Source organism: Dermochelys coriacea, chromosome 1 (assembly GCF_009764565.3).
Source record: "Dermochelys coriacea isolate rDerCor1 chromosome 1, rDerCor1.pri.v4, whole genome shotgun sequence".
Lineage (NCBI taxonomy): Eukaryota > Metazoa > Chordata > Testudines > Dermochelyidae > Dermochelys > Dermochelys coriacea.
In genome coordinates this window covers 135,212,640-135,229,408 of record NC_050068.2, presented here as the reverse complement: position 1 = coordinate 135,229,408, position 16,769 = coordinate 135,212,640, and the positions used below count along the sequence as shown (strand labels likewise).

Sequence of the window (16,769 nt, the reverse complement as noted above, 5' to 3'; positions counted from 1 at the left end):
TGAAAGGTTTTCCTCCTTTCCCCCCCCCTGCTGCTGGTGATGGCTTATCTTAAGTGATCACTCTCCTTACAGTGTGTATGATAAAACCCATTGTTTCATGTTCTCTGTGTGTGTATATCAATCTCCCCTCTGTATTTTCCACCAAATGCATCCGATGAAGTGAGCTGTAGCTCACGAAAGCTTATGCTCAAATAAATTTGTTAGTCTCTAAGGTGCCACAAGTACTCCTTTTCTTTTTGCGAATACAGACTAACACGGCTGTTACTCTGAAACCTGGCCTTAATTAAGTAGAAATTAGTTTAAATTTAGAAAATCCAACATGACTGACCAAAATGGCAGATATAGAGATGATGTAGTGGAAGATTCCATCTCAAAGATACTGAATGACAGTCGAAAATTTCATTAACTAATAGGGAATGATTCAGCAGAATCTTCTAGAACCTTCTAGAGTCCAAGATGGCATCATAAGGGGGCAGAGCTAGACAGGAAGTCACATGTAGGTATGCATGACCAAGCACATGCAAGTACACATGACTATGCGACATCATAGGGAGGGGCTGAAAAGCTGGAAGCTGACTGGCTGAGCCTGAGAAAGCAACCAGTATATAAGGCCGATAGCCAGCAGGCTGAAGTTGTAGTGGGTTTGGGATTTGGAGGAGAGCAGAAGCTGCAAGATAGCTTTTTTTCTTCGCAGGTATCTGGAAAACGTCTACCTGAGAAGAAGCAGCAGCAGCAGAACCCCCCTGAGGTTGTCCTGGCAATGGCTGCCATAGCAACTCAGCCAGCAGTCTTCGCCAGCAGCAGCTACCAAACAGCCGCAGCGACCAGCAGGCTTCCGTATCTGTCACCAGAGAGCAGCCTTCACCTCAGTAGTAGCATCTCTCTCCTGTAGCAGACAATGTTAAGCACAAACAGACAGTGCTTCCTTTTTGACAGATCAGAAGGACCCTATTGATGATTCGGAGAGCCATAAGAATAGTAGAAGTAAGTGTAGTCTTCTATTCACTACCAAGGAATGTGTGGGTTTTGCCTGTAAATAAAGTTGGATGCCAGTGCTCTGACTGAGATCTTCCCCTACCCATCCAGTAGTCGCTTGGCCAGCGCTTATTGGATGTTAAATGGAAAAGTCAAATAGTGTTAAGTGAATGGTTACATTGTTATATGTTATATAGTCTGTGTCTTATTTGCTGTGCTGCTTTATTTTAAACTGTAATTCTATTATGTTTTATCATGCTTTACTCATTTCTTCTTCAGAGTAGCAGCCGTGTTAGTCTGTATCTGCAAAAAGAAACTGGCACCTTAAAGACTAATGAATTTATTTAAGCATAAGCTTTTCTGAGCTATAGCTCACTTCATCAGATGCATGCAGTGGAAAATACAGTGGGGAGATTTTATATACACAGAGAACTCCAACCCCTCAGACAGAGACAAACACCTACAAGACCTCTATCAAGCATTCTTACAACTACAATACCCACCTGCTGAAGTGAAGAAACAGATTGACAGAGCTGGAAGAGTACCCAGAAGTTACCTACTACAGGACAGGCCCAACAAAGAAAATAACAGAACGCCACTAGCCATCACCTTCAGCCCCCAACTAAAACCTCTCCAGTGCATCATCAAGGATCTACAACCTATCCTGAAGGACGACCCATCACTCTCACAGATCTTGGGAGACAGGTCAGTCCTTGCTTACAGACAGCCCCCCAATCTGAAGCAAATACTCACCATCAACCACACACCACACAACAGAACCACTAACCCAGGAACCTATCCTTGCAACAAAGCCCGTTGCCAACTCTGTCCATATATCTATTCAGGGGACGCCATCATAGGGCCTAATCACATCAGCCACACTATCAGAGGCTCGTTCACCTGCGCATCTACCAATGTGATATATGCCATCATGTACCAGCAATGCCCCTCTGCCATGTACATTGGTCAAACTGGACAGTCTCTATGTAAAAGAATAAATGGACACAAATCAGACGTCAAGAATTATAACATTCAAAAACCAGTTGGAGAACACTTCAAGCTCTCCGGTCACACAATTACAGACCTGAGAGTGGCTATCCTTCAACAAAAAAAACTTCAAAAACAGACTCCAATGAGAGACTGATGAATTGGAATTAATTTGCAAATTGGACACCATTACATTAGGCTTGAATAAAGACTGGGAGTGGATGTGTCATTACACGAAGTAAAACTATTTCCCCCATGTTTATTTCCCCCCCTACTGTTCCTCACACGTTCTTGTCAACTGCTGGAAATGGCCCACCTTGATTATCACTACAAAAGGTGGGGTTTTTTTTCCTCTCCTGCTGGTAATAGCTCACCTTACCTGATCACTCTTGTTACAGCGTGTATGCTAACACCCATTGTTTCATGTTCTCTGTGTATCTCCCCATTGTATTTTCCACCGCATGCATCTGATGAAGTGAGCTGTAGCTCACGAAAGCTTATGCTCAAATAAATTTGTTAGTCTCTACGGTGCAACAAATACTCCTTTTCATTTCTTCTTGTTTTTCTGTAAATACCTAATTGCTTCAATAAACGATTATTTCAGTTTTCAAAGAATTACTGCTTGTGTGTCCATTCTTGAGTGGAAGGCTGTATCTGTGTCCTTTCTGTGGTTAGCAAGACTAACTTGCTCTGGGAAGCCCTCTGTGGGTCAGAGACAAGCCCCCCCGGTAATACTTTGGCAGTTCTGTTAGGGCAGGCCACAACCTTGTTTACCCTTTTTGTTAAATTAGACAAATGTGTAGGTAATTTAATTAGCATCTAAATTTTAGGGTAACTATGCCAGACGTTTAGCAACATGCATCTACAAGAGACAGGAGGTGTATGTCTTCCTACCTATCTATCAGATCCATCTGTTTAGTGTCCTTAACCTTGGGAGTGGATTTGAATATGCCCTGCTAGCCTCTATAGTTCACTGTGGTTACGATGAGAGAATATGCAGTCAGATGGGAGTAAAAACCCTCAAATGCCTGCACTGAAACAAAGCAACGGTTCTCTATGCAATCCACAGCAGGCTGTATCAAAGCAGACGTGCTCCAGAGAACCTCAACAGGCTATAGCAATGCATCGTTAACAGGGAGGCTGCAGGATATACAACAACCTACGTGTGTTCTCCTGCAGAAACTTGGCTTAAATACCCAGGGAAGCAGCCACGTGCCGCAAAAGGTACACCCTGAAATACTCCGGTGCCAAAGGAGAGGAAGAGCCAGGCACTTCAGAATCGTTCAGGGACAAAGATGAAACGGTTAACTGTGCCAGAGCCAGAGCTTGCTCCAGGATTGATAGTCCTAATGAGATGACTCTGGAGGCTCCATGAGGGGAAAGTTCACCAGTGCTTGGGCCTGTGCCAGATCGATGGTTACAGCCACACCTGCCCAGAGATTTTGCTTTACGGAAAAATGAGAAGTGGGACTTCCATGACCGAGAAGCAGCCCATAGTTTCCATAGAGGCCACTGGTATGGGTTAAACATTGAGGGCCAGTATGCGCTAGGCCAGGAGACCCCGTCCCAACCACAAGACCAGTGCTAATCCTGGTACCCATAATGCTCCATGAATGGCCACCGATGCACGTCAGGAGATGGAGAGAGAGAATGGAAGAAGATCCTGACTTGGATGTCAAGGAGTCCCAGGTTTCAGGGGATAAAGGTGGACAAGGGTGCGAGGAACCAGTCTGACTCAACTGTGGCGGAGAACGAAGAGGGAACTGGTACCAACAGTGGAAACAGTACCGCAAACACCAAATACGCCTCCCATCGTTTCTGGTGTCAGAAGCAGTATTGGTCCCAAAGTTGGCAGCAGTACCAAGTTGACTGATGTTACCAAAGTGGAGAGCAGTGAGTACCACCCCAGTAACATTGGTGGCATCGACAACAAGGGTGCCAAAGAAGTTCCTGACACCAGGAAGGTCTCTAGTACTGAGCCTGGTACTGGCCCTGCTTCCACTGACCATGGAAGGGAAACACTGAGTGTGATGCCAACAGACCCACAGGTTCAGTAGCCCAACAGAGCTATAAACGATACAGTCCTGGCAAAGTCCTGGACCCAGGGAAAGGTTTGGACAGAAAGGAAGATGAGGTTCGTTGCCACCTGATCTGGAAACAGCTGGTGCCAGCTTCACCTTTGTTGGTACTGGACTCAACAGACGCCCCAAGGCCGGAACAGGAGTCGACAGTACGGGATTTCTGACCTTCCTGAGTGATACTAGGGGCCAGCTGACAGGACCTGCTCCCTCCCGCACTCCAGCATTCATACCATGCTCCTCTGGGAGGAGACAGACGAGTCCTCACGTGATCTGGAGCAATCTCAATCAGTCTTATGCGACCTTTTCCTCAGCACACTCAATGGGGAGCGATTCCTCCATCTCTTTGGAGAAGCATGAGCTCCAGAGCATGAAGCTGCAGCACTCTCAGAACATGAGGGCAACCTCTGAGCCAACATAGATCTCAGTGATGATGATGGCTGCATAGCCTGTTCAAGCAGGTGCTGCTTTAGATGAAGATCCCTGAGGATGAAGGCCATCCGAGTCCATTTTGTGAACGATTTGCAAATCAACCACCACTGCTCAACGAGGACTTTGCCTAAACACAGCAAGCATCATGGTTGGGGATTGCTCCCCTACACAACAAACAATGTTTAAACCTTGGTGAAGGCATCACCAGGGAAATACTTAAATGAAAGGTAATTAATACTATATTAAAGGTACTAACTATATACAACTAGAAAAGTCACTAAGAAATAAAGAGGTTGTGAGATTAGAAACCACACAGAGCTCTGACTCTAGCCACGGGCTACAAAAAGCAGCTGAGAGGTCGGGGTGGCACCACCTCATAGAGCCAGGGGAGAGGCTACGGGCATGAAGCGCAAGTGCCGCCATCTATGGGTACTGCTAGGCTAAATTCTCCAGCTCTGGTGAGCTGGGCAGGCACACACCTAAGTGGAAGACATAACTGCATCTACTTGAAGAAGAAATATTAGATTTCTTTTTTTAAACACATTTCTGAAATTACAATTATAGGGTACTGCAACATTAACAGAAAACCACAACGTTCCAATCATGCCCGGAATCTAAAAGCCATCTTCCTGTAATTCACAATTGCTCACCAATGTGTGGAAGCAATGTCACAGTAACAGGAGCAAACATTAGACATTGTTTACAAAAACCAACAAAGAGGGGAACTACAATCATTCGGATTTTCAAAACAGACGAACCATCTTAGCAGCCCAAATAAGCTGAGTCTAATTTTGCCCTCCATTATTGCCCATGCAACTCCACTGAACTATGTAAATAGATGAGGCTATGCAGGGAGGTTTACAGCAGCTGTGAAATCCCGGTTCATCTTCCAAGCAGAGTTACACTTAGGATCTGCTTTTGAATAAAACACTGATTACCACAGGACTACAGCTACAGTGGATCATATGGGCGTACTCTAATTACCCATTTAAAAAACTGCTTAAATTAAGGGCAGTAGGTTTGACACACACACCCCCACACACTTCTAAAACACTAGCTTTCAAAGGCTTAGTTTCTAATTCACTTATTATAGTTTGTCTATAGCTTTCTCTTGCCCTTAAACAGGTGATAAAGTACAAAAGATTCTCAATTTTAAGTTTCCTAACTGGAATCTTACCAGAAAACCACCACCACAAAGGAGCAGTAATGGTTTACCTTCTGGAACTATATGGCTATTGATGTCTCTCTCCACTTTGGAAAGAGGAGTAGAAGAAAGACGTCTGGAGGAAGAGACTCTTCTTCGTGGAGTAGTTAGATGATTTTTCAAGACATCATCATGCCCAGGTGTCACATATCTTGGACCTCTTGGACTGCTAAGAGAGAAATGCTGAGAGCCAAGGTTATCTTCTACAAACATAACTCTGTGTTGAGAAGCCAAAGGGAATCTAACAGCATTTCGTAAAGCTAGAGGGGACTTTGTTGGTGTCCTGCTTGCAACTGCACCTTGAATGACTCTATGCTGGTAATTTCTGTAGGCCTCTTCCAAATATTCTGCCTCTTTTTCTAGTTCTTTTATCCTAGCTTTGGTTTTGGCGACAAATTCCAGGTCAGAATCTGGAGAAGAGTTGCAGGTCCATGAATGCTGGCGATAACCAACGTTTCGAACATCATCCGCCACAACAATATCAGTAACAGCCCGGTTCTTCAAGAAAGCACCATCTACATAAATGTCATGAGGTACAATCCTATCACCAGTGAAGTCAATGACAGAACGATCAACAAGAGAAGGTTTGGGATTCCGATACACTTCATTCTCTAGAACTACGTAAGTAAAAATTTCACACACAGAGACAGAAAGGAAAAAGCATCCATGAATTTCAAGAAAAATCAGAAGAAATTATTTGAATTATGATTTAGTCACGATTCAGATGAAAAATTGATGACAGTGGATTTTACACTGATCAGCTTCAAAAGACAGTTGACATGCAGTATAAACATTATTTCATCAAAAATTATTATGTGCTTTTCATTAGGGCCACTGCGTGATTAAAAAAATTAATCGTGATTAATCACGCAATTAAAAAAGTTAATGGTGATTAATCGCACTGTTAATGATACAATACCATGTATTTAAATAGTTTTGGATGTTTTCTACATTTTCAAATATATTGATTTCAATTACAACACAGAATACAAAGTGTACAGTGCTCACTTTATATTTATTTTTGATTACAAATATTTGCACTGTAAAAAAAAAAATAAACTGTATTTTTCAATTCACCTAATAAAGAGATTGCACTACAGTACTTGTATCACAAAAGTTGAACTTACAAATGTAGAATTATGTACAAAAAACCCTGCATTCAATAAAACAATGTCAAACTTTAGAGCCTAGAAGTCCAGATATTTACATGCCAAATGCACTAAAGATTCATATGTCCCTTCATGCTTCAACCACCATGTAGGGGACATGCATCCATGCTGATGATGGGTTCTGCTCGATAACAATCCAAAGCAGTGTGGACTGACGCATGTTCATTTTCATCATCTGAGTCATATGCCACCAGCAGAGGGTTGATTTTCTTTTTTGATTATTTGGGTTCTGTAGTTAAAAGCGTGGCTCTTTTAAGACTTCTGAAAGCATGCTCAACACCTCCTCCATCTCAAATTTTGGAAGGCACTTCAGATTCTTAAATCTTGGGTCGAGTGCTGTAGCTATCTTTAGAAACTTCACATTGGTATCTTCTTTGCATTTTGTCAAATTTGCAGCTTAAGTGTTCTTAAAATGAACAACATGTGCTGGATCATCATCCGAGACTGCTATAATATGAAATATATGGCAGAATGCAGGTAAAACAGAGCAGGACACATGCAATTCTCCCCCAAGGAGTTCAGGTACAAATTTAATTAACACATTATTTTTTTAACCAGAGTCTTCAGCACAGAAGCATGTCCTCCGGAATAATGGCCGAAACATGTGAGGCATATGAATTTTTAGCTCATCTGGCACATAAATCTTTTGCGATGTCAGCTACAACAGTGCCATGCGAACGCCTGTTCAGGTGACAATGTAATTAAGAAGTGGGCAGCATTATCTCCTGTAAATGTAAACAAACGTGTTTCTCTTAGCAATTGGCTGAACAAGAAGTAGGACTGAGTGGAACTGTAGGCTCTAAAGTTTTACACTGTTTTGTTTTTGAGTGCAGTTAACCTACATTTATAAGTTGCACTTTCATGATAAAGAGATTACACTACAGTACTTGCATGAGGTGAACTGAAAAATACTATTTCATTTTGTTCATTTTTACAGTGCAAATATGTGTAATAAAAAATATAAAGGGAGCACTACAACATAGAATACAAAGTGAAATCAATTTATTTGAAAATGTAGAAAAAATCCAAAAGTATTTAATAAATTTCAATCATGATTAATTTTTTGAATTAATCATGAGTTAAATGCGATTAATTGATAGCCCTACTTTTCATATTAAACTAGATGCAATTACCACCACCACCACAAAAGGAATTACAGATTTTATTGGTAAAATAAAAGTATTATTTAAAAGAAAGTAATTTATATTCTAAAGATAAGAGATGAAAAATAATACATTAAAATATAATTAATGAGTTAGAAATTAGATGGTTTTGTTATGGAATATTCATTTCCTTATGTTTATTAGGAATGTTTATCTGGACAGTGCAAGATTTATTATATTCATAAATATTCGTTTCCTTGCTTTTAAAGGCTTGAGTTTTATAAATGGTGTCTTAGGTAGCTACATTTGTGACATCACAACCTTAACTTTTTTTTAGTTTTGGAATGAAATCATCAGTTACAGATTGAGCCCCCACAATCTGAACTACTTTTCAAGCCATTGGAAATGTTTGCAAAAATGAAAAATCCTTTATAAACTCAGTTTAAAAAACATCTAATAAATACTACAAACCTGTCTGTGTTTGCTTCAGCTGCAATTTCAAATCTTCAACCTGTACGTTTAGCTTTCTGATAGTAGTTTCATAGTCTAACAGCTGGATCTTTAATTGTGCACAACGTTCAACCTGAAACAGATTTTGAAAAAAAAAAATTGTCATACAAATGTGAACAAATACTGAAGATGAGAAAAGATATCTCAGCCCATGAAGGCGTCTTTCTCTCAATGCTTTTCATAGTTTCCAATGCCAGAAGAGACCACTGTGATCAAGTCTGACCTCCTGTATACCACAGGCCATAGAACATCTTCAAAAAAAATTCCTAGAGCATTTTTTAGAACCTCCAAACTTGATTTAAAATTTTTCAATGATGGAAAATCCACTCAACCCTTAGGTTAATTGTTCCAAAGATTAATCACCCTTCACTGTCAAAAATGCATGTCTTATTTCCAGTCTGCAGTTGCTAGAAGTTGAAGCTAGACAACTGGATCACCTTATACGTTTCTCTAATAGACTGAAGAGCCCACTATCAAATATTTGTTCCCTCGGGATATAGTTATAAACTATAATCAAGTCACTCCTTAACCATCTTTTTGTTAAGCTAAATAGATTGTGCTCTTTGAGTCTATTACTATAAGGCATGATTTCTAACCCTTTAATCATTCTCAAGGCTCTTCTCTGAACTCTCTCCAATTTATCAACACCCTTCTTAAAGTGTGGGCACCAGAACTAGACGTAGTATTCCAGCAGTGGTCACACCAGTGCCAAATACCCTCTCTGCTCCTACTCAGTTCCCCTGTTTACGCATCCCAGGATCACACTGTCTCTTTTGGCCACAGCATTACACTGGGAGTTCATGTTCAGCTGATTATGTTCAGCTGAGTCACTGCTTCCCAGGATAAAGTGTCCCATTCTGTAAGTATGGCCTACAGTCCAGCGTTGCTAAAACACAGGCACTTCCTAAGAAGTATCAGGCACTGCATATGTATATGAACACATTCCAAAAGATTAGCACAGGTATGTCCTGATTAGCATAAGGTAAGAAGGTTTGACAGAAGTGATGAATAGGGATGCGTTGCCTGAGACATCTGGAGCAAGGTACAAGAGGAGGTAACAAATAGATTTGTAGCTAAGTGAAGACTCACCGGTGTGGCACCTCCTGCTGGTCGTCTGGGAATTAGCTCTTTTCCAGCCTCAGAGCGACCTCTACTGGCCAGTGTCTTGCCTTCCTTATCTCAGGGTTCTGCCAAAGCAGTATCCTCTTACTCTGGGTCTCCCCTCCCAGGGGAACCCCACTCTCTACACCCACCTTACCTCAATGGCTACTGCCAGTCAACATCTAATCCCCTCTTTGCCTCACTGGGGCAGACTGCAGTCTGTAATGGCCACTCATCATTGACAAGGGGTTAGGACCTGCTGCCTTTGCCTATCCTCGAGCTGCCCTTCTGCAGCCCCAGTACCTTTTCATAGGCCTTCATCAAGGCCTGCAGCCTGGGAGTTTACCAGGCTGGAGCTCCCCAGCTCCCTTTGCCCTTCCCCAGCACTGCTCTGCTTCAGGTACCTTGCTCTCAGGCAGCTAGCGCTTCTCACTCCAAAGCTAGAGTGAGACTCCTCCAGCTCTGGCCCCCAGCCCTCTTATAAAAGCCAGATGGGCCCTGATTGAGCAGGCCACAGCTGTGGCTGCTTTCCTCAGCTGTTCTCACTCTTCTTATTTCAGGAGCGGGGTAACCACCCCGCTACAAGATGGTATGAACAAGGTAAGGTGGTACATATGTTGTTTGTCTCAGTCTATAAATGTTGGTGTAACTCGTCATAACCCTTTGTGTGGCCGAGAAGACAGCAAAAATTCCTGCTGCTGACTGAACTGCTCCTTGCAACTTGGCACTCATGTGTTAGTCTACCTGTAATCACTGAGCCAAGGCATTAGTACTGTGCCTGGAAGGCAATAAATCTAGCTGAGTGCCTTTGCCATCTAACCATGCCTGTGGTTTCTCTTTATGAGTAGGGCCCTACCAAATTCCTGGCCATGAAAAACATGTCACAGATCATGAAATCTGGTCTCCCCACCATGAAATCTGGTCTTTTTGTGTGCTTTGACCCTATACTATATAGATTTCACAGGGGAGACCAGCATTTTTCAAATTGGGGGTCCTGACCCAAAAGCGAGTTGCAGGGGGGTCACAAGGTTATTTTTTTGGGGGGTTGCAGTATTGCCACCCTTACTTCTGCACTGCATTCAGATCTGGGCGTCTGGAGAGAGATGTCTCTTAGCCGGGCACAGAGCTCTGAAGACAGTGCCCTGCCAGCAGCAGCACAGAAGTAAAGGTGGCAATATCGTACCATGTCACCTTATTTCGGCTGCCCAGTTCTGAAGGCAGCAGTGCAGAAGAGTGGCGGCTGCTGACTGAGAGCCAAGCTGTGCAGGCAGCAGCACAGAAGTTAGGGTGGCAATAACATACCATGCCATCCTCACTTCTGCACTGCTGCTGGCAGTAGTTCTGCCTTCAGAGCTGGGCTCTCAGCCAGCAGCCACCACTCTCCAGCTGCCCAGCTCTGAAGGCAGTGCTGCGCCATTAGCAGTGCAGAAGTAAGGGTAGAAGTACTGCAACCCCCCCTACAATAACCTTGCGACCCACCCCCACACAATTCCGTTATGGGTCAGGACCCCTACAATTATAACACCGTGAAATTTCAGATTTAAATAGCTGAAATCATGAAATTTACATTTAAGAGCCTATGATCGTGAAATTGACCAAAATGAACAATGAATTTGGTAGGGCCCTATTTATGAGTAACACAGAGGTCTGCTGAATTAGCAGGCTGCGCTATCTGCTAGTGCTGATAACACTGGAGCTCCAAGAACAGAAGCACTGAGCAGCGGCAACAGCTTAGCAGCCTGAACAGCGCTACCACAGCAACAACGTTCCAGCCTTCAACACTTAACAACTGCAAACTTTACCAGTGATGATTTTGTTTTCTTCCAGGTCACTGTAAAAATGTTAAATAGCACAGGACCCAAGAACCGATCTCTGTGGGACCCGAGTGGAAACACACTTGCTTGATAACGATTACCCATTTACAATCACATTTTGAGGCCTATTAGTTAGCCAGTTTTTAATCCATTTAATCAGTTCCATGTTAAATGGAGTAAATATTTAGTTCTAGTTTTTAATCAAAACGTCATGTGGTACAAAGTCAAACACCTTACAGAAGTCTAAGGTCAACACTATTATCTTTATTTACCAAATCTATAACTTCATCAAAAAAAGATATCAAGTTAGTTTAACAAGATTTATTTTCCATAAGCCCACATTGATTTGCATTAACTACATAACCCTACTTTAATTCTTTATTAATCGAGTCCCTTCTCAGACACTGCATTATCTGGCTCACCTGGGATCAATGTTAGACTGACAGGCCTATAAATATCCAGGTCACCCCGTTTACCCTTTCTAAATATTGGCATTACATTAGCTATCTTCCAGTCTTCTGGGACATCCCCAGTGTTCTAAGACTTATTGAAAATCAACATTAACAGTCCAGCAAGCTCTTTTAAAACTCTGGGATGCATCTGGACCTACTTATTTAAAAATTTCTGACTTTAGTAGCTTCGGTTTAACACCTTCCAGAGATACCAGTGGAATGAACAAGTGTTAGCATCACCATATAAGATTATAGCCCAGTTTTAACCCCAATCAGAACAGAAATATTTATTGAACACTTGTGCCTTTTTTAGATTACTATTGATAACTATACCATTTCCATCTAGTTACAAACCAATACCACTGTCAGGATTCTTTTTGTTCTTAATATATTTAAAAAGCTCCATTTTATTGTCCTTAATTCTGTGGGCTACAGTTTTCTCCTTGTGTCCCTTGGTTTCCCTTAATAATTTTATATAATTCCTAACTTCTGAATTATATTCATTAGTATCCACTTCCCCTTTCTTCCATTTGTTTTTTACACACGCGTGCACACGCACAAACACACACACACACTTTTTATAGCTGCCCTCAATTCACCTCTAAACCAGTACAGATTTTTAACTAATATGGCATTCTTCCTCCATTGTGGGTTTGGGGGCATCTACTAAAGGTGTTCTTAAACGATTCCCAACTATCATTCACTTTTTTCTGACAAAAATCTTCCTTCTCGCTGATTTGGCTCATAACTGTTTTCAGCTTTGTGAAAGTAGCCCTATTATAGCACCACATGTATATACTACTGGTCTGGACTTTACTCTGTTTGTATATTATAAATATAATCAAATCACGATCACGTGTACCTAAGCCACCACTAATTTTTCGTTCTGTGACCAGTTTCTCTTTATCTGTTAGGATAAGGTTTAATAAAGAATTCCCCTGTGTTGGCTGCAACATTTTTCCATTTCTACCAGCACAGATGCTCATTTTCATCAAAATTAATGTAAGTGCTTCTAGGTCCAGCCAAATTTGTATTTTTTTTCCAGTTTCATCAGCAGTATTGACCTATAGTAAATGAGTACTGAAAAATCTTAGGTTTAACACAGGTTTGTTTGGTTGATTTTTTTAAAATTGTATTTATTTATTTTTAAGAAAAAATTGAATTAAAGCACTCCAATACCTCCTGCAATGGGACAGGTGTAACTGTTTACAAAATGACAGAAAAAAAACTTACACTATTAAGATGAAAAGAGAAGAATTTACCTCACTTTGCAGTTTCTTTTCCAGAAGTTGTTTATGGGTTTCAAACTCATCCTGTTCCAGCTTTTTAGCATGTTCAACTCTCCTCAATTCTGCCTGGCAGGCTACATGTTCAGCTGATGGCTGAGTTAACTCTTTCACATAAAAGAACAATATCAGGAGATATTTTATAAGATACTTAAAAATGAATATTCACTATTTATAACCAAGCCCTGGAAGCTTAAAACTGAAATATTTTTCCTGACTACAATAGGTCTTAAATAGTAAAAACTTAATTTATATACACTTTTTGGGGTATCTGTTTCTTCTAGAGACTGAACTTTGTGTGCCTCCCTCTGAGTTAGGCAGGAAGTTTTCTACTCTGCAAGTTATTTACCTGAATCAACTCGTTCCTGTGTTATCTGAACCTGAATGTACTGTCCATCTGTGGTCTTCAAACACAACATGTTTTATAAATGCAGATGCGCATTACAAGACAATAGATTATTATTCAACAGAGGTCAGGTCTATCAAAATAGTCATTTGCAGAAGCCTTTGTCCTCTACTAACCACAATAAATAATGCTGTGGTTGAAAAAAATGGTGTTTTGGGAGATGAAAGGAAAGAGAGGGTATTATCAATAATTAGTATTTTTGTATTTTAGTAGCACCTGAATGCAGAGTTCCATTGTGCAAACAGTGAGAGACTTCCATAAAAGTGCTTACAATGTAAATTTGACAAGACAGAGGAATGATCATTGTCCCCATTTTACAGATGGGAAAAGGAGACAAAGAGATTACATGACTTGACTGATATCATGCAGGAAATCAGTGGCAGATCTGGGAATTAAACCCAGGTTTACTAATTCCTAGTCCAGTGCTGTAACCACAAGACCAGCTTTTGGAAAGTGAAACAAAAAAATCGACTATATTTAAGGACTTGTGATCCTTTGAGGAGAAACAGATGAAGAAAATAGAATTGACGTGCTTTTACCACTGTCCCATGAAATGTCCAGGGACACTAATAAAAAAATCATCACCCAATACTTGTGATACTAGGAACTCTGGAAAAAACAACAATAAATGAAAAGACAAAACAGGGATAAGCAGGAGCAAAACCAAGTATTATAACAGTTTTTTAAAGCAGAGTGTTAATTTCATTTTACATATATTCTTAAATTTAGTAGCCTTTTAACAGTCATGAAATAAAGTGTTTACTTTAATGGAAACCTTCTGTAAAATGAGAAAAGGAAAGTTATAAAATATGTTAACACTAACTGTCTCGGAAATGCAGGTTTTCATTGCGAGTCTCCTCCAGTTGTTGTCTAAGTAGTTTATTTTGCTCCTGAAGCTCCAGTTTCTCTTCCTTTAACAAGGGATAGTCCGCAATCTCTTTCAATTTTTCTCTCAAAAACTGATTCTGTTTGTTTACCAATAGCACCTGCGCCTTTACTGAATCCAGCTCCAGCTAAAAAACATGTCACAGACTTCTTAAGGTGTTTCTCAAGAATACACTTTGTACCACATATTATTTCTAAAAAGGTATCACAAAACAGTTCAAATGTACTAATCAAACAGTGTAGTCTCCAAATTCAGGCTCACAATTACCTCAAGCTCTTTTGCATGTGATACAACTTGTTTGAGTTCTTCCTTCTTTGAATTAACAGCAATGGTCTCTTCACGCAACAGCATAGCCTTCTCTGTAAGGATCATAAACAGTTTCTGTAGGTTAATGTGTATCTCACACCAAAAACTATATAAAAATATTAAGGTTGCAAAGTCAAACACTCAAAAGTGAAGAAAAGCCAGAATTAAGGTTGCCAGAGCAACCTTAATTTGGCAAGGTTTGTGCATATGCATGATACAGTCTTTAATTACATGATTATATATTATTTTTTCCAAAGCACCAACTTAGAAGTCTAAAGATGATCCTCTCTTTCTCCAACTTCAATTAAATACACTATATTTGTTTAGAAATACTGCTTTGTTGCCTCTTATTACAAGCTACAAGATAAACAATGGCTGTTGAGTATCTCTGAAAGAGATTAGTTACCTTTATTCTTTTTCTCATCTTCAGTAACCCTAGTGGTTCTGGTTATATATTCTTCCTTCAACTCGAGTTGGTATCTGGGGGGGAAAAAGTTACTAACCACCATAGCAAAAGAATTCTGAATGTCCCCAGACTCAGCTTTAACTACCTATCAAACTGTCTATATGCTAATTACAGTGGAACTTCATCAAGGTCCTGACCTGCAAATACTGAGTGCCCTCAAGTCCCACTGAAATCAATGGAAGCTGTGGGTGCTCAACACTTTATAGGATCAGGCCCTAATTAAATTGTAAGTATTTTGAAGCAGTTATCCTATCTTCTTGCATCTTTGTACAATGTCCAGGTCACTGAAGCCCTAATCGTGATTGCAGTACAAGAGTATACAAATAAATAAATCCTCACTTTTCTGATCACTCACTTTATGATTTCCAGAAAAAAAGAGCAGTTTATCCCCAGTGCTCAGCAAAGATTAATGGTACTGAACACAGTCAATATTCACAGTAAGTCTTCATTATTTTTCAAATATTTTAAAACATATATAATTGAAACTATACAATTGTCAAAAATGTGATTTTATAATCCAAATTGAATTAATCACAAGTCTCCCAACTTTTATATCCAAAGTCAACCATTTTCTGTAACAGAAATTCATTAATCTGAGTTCCTTCAACTTATGTGTCTATTTTTTCTTTTGTTTGGATTTATAATTATTCTCTCCCTCTAAGTTTTGTAATACATAATAATAGCTTTTATACTTTAATTTTTGTATGTCACATTTTAATTGTCAGACAGGATCCTAGAGCTATTGATAGATAGCTAAATTCATTTTGTAATAAGTAGATACAGACTAAGATCTTCAGGACAGAGACTGTGTTTTCCTGTGTGTTTGTACAGTGCTTAAAATATTTTAGACACTACTGTAACATAAATAACACTCTCCGTTAAAATAGTCCCTGATAAGATCTGAAAGAGCTCTACAAACATTAACAAATGAAGCCACTAAACCCTTTTTGTGAGGTAGGTGCTCTGTTTAGCATTTAGCTACTTTCGTACTAAAAAGTAATTTACTAGATAAGTAAAACAAGGCACAGGGAGATGACATGTTTGCCTAAGGTTGGTCACTTAGTGGCATCCATCTAACTGCCCTCTGTTCCTAAGCCACTCTGTTTCAGGTGACACTTCATTCTCACTGAAATCAATTGTCTTATACCTCTCCTCTACCATTTGAATAAATTCATGTTAGAAGAGGCAGTGCTTGCACTGTTCATTATTAGGTAATAGGTCCTGGCTGAGCTTGTGGATAACTATGTGTTTAGCTGGTGAGTTGATTTCCTCCCCCTGCCTGGAGGACTGATTCATTTAATTCTGTGGGCATGAGCAATCATGTCCTGGGAGCACTTTCTTGCAACAACACAATCAGCAGGCCTCAGATGATCACTGCTCATATCACAGAGAGAGAGTACAAAAGAATCTCAGGTTAGGTGCCATCATTTTCCACTGTCAAACAGCTGATGCCATACACATCTCACTTTTCACTTAGATGCCTATCCTGGCTGCTGGCCACCAAACATGAAAACTGCAAGGAAAATACACAGATAAATGATATAGAGCTTCTTCCTCCATTGTCCACATAAATCAAACTGTGACCATCGCCCAG

The 16,769-nt window shown here is 40.4% G+C and overlaps 1 protein-coding gene across 22 annotated transcripts in view; it reads right to left on the bottom strand.

Moving 5' to 3' along the window:
* OFD1 (OFD1 centriole and centriolar satellite protein) overlaps positions 1-16,769 on the bottom strand; it is a 61,837-nt gene that overhangs the window by 28,615 nt on the left and 16,453 nt on the right. For 14 of the 22 annotated variants that reach the window (XR_006277521.1, XM_043503928.1, XM_043503931.1 and 11 more), the window contains exons 11-16: positions 15,116-15,189; positions 14,671-14,762; positions 14,341-14,530; positions 13,088-13,218; positions 8,420-8,531; positions 5,688-6,293 (exon numbers count right to left, since the gene is read on the bottom strand). Coding sequence is in view for 21 of the 22 variants with exons in the window: in XM_043503928.1 (XP_043359863.1) it covers positions 5,688-6,293; positions 8,420-8,531; positions 13,088-13,218; positions 14,341-14,530; positions 14,671-14,762; positions 15,116-15,189 (1,205 nt within the window). In the remaining variant the exon portion in view is untranslated. The remainder of the gene's footprint in view (positions 1-5,687; positions 6,294-8,419; positions 8,532-13,087; positions 13,219-14,340; positions 14,531-14,670; positions 14,763-15,115; positions 15,190-16,769) is intronic. The other 8 variants (XM_038387250.2, XM_043503933.1, XM_038387249.2 and 5 more) reach the window with 4 other exon arrangements.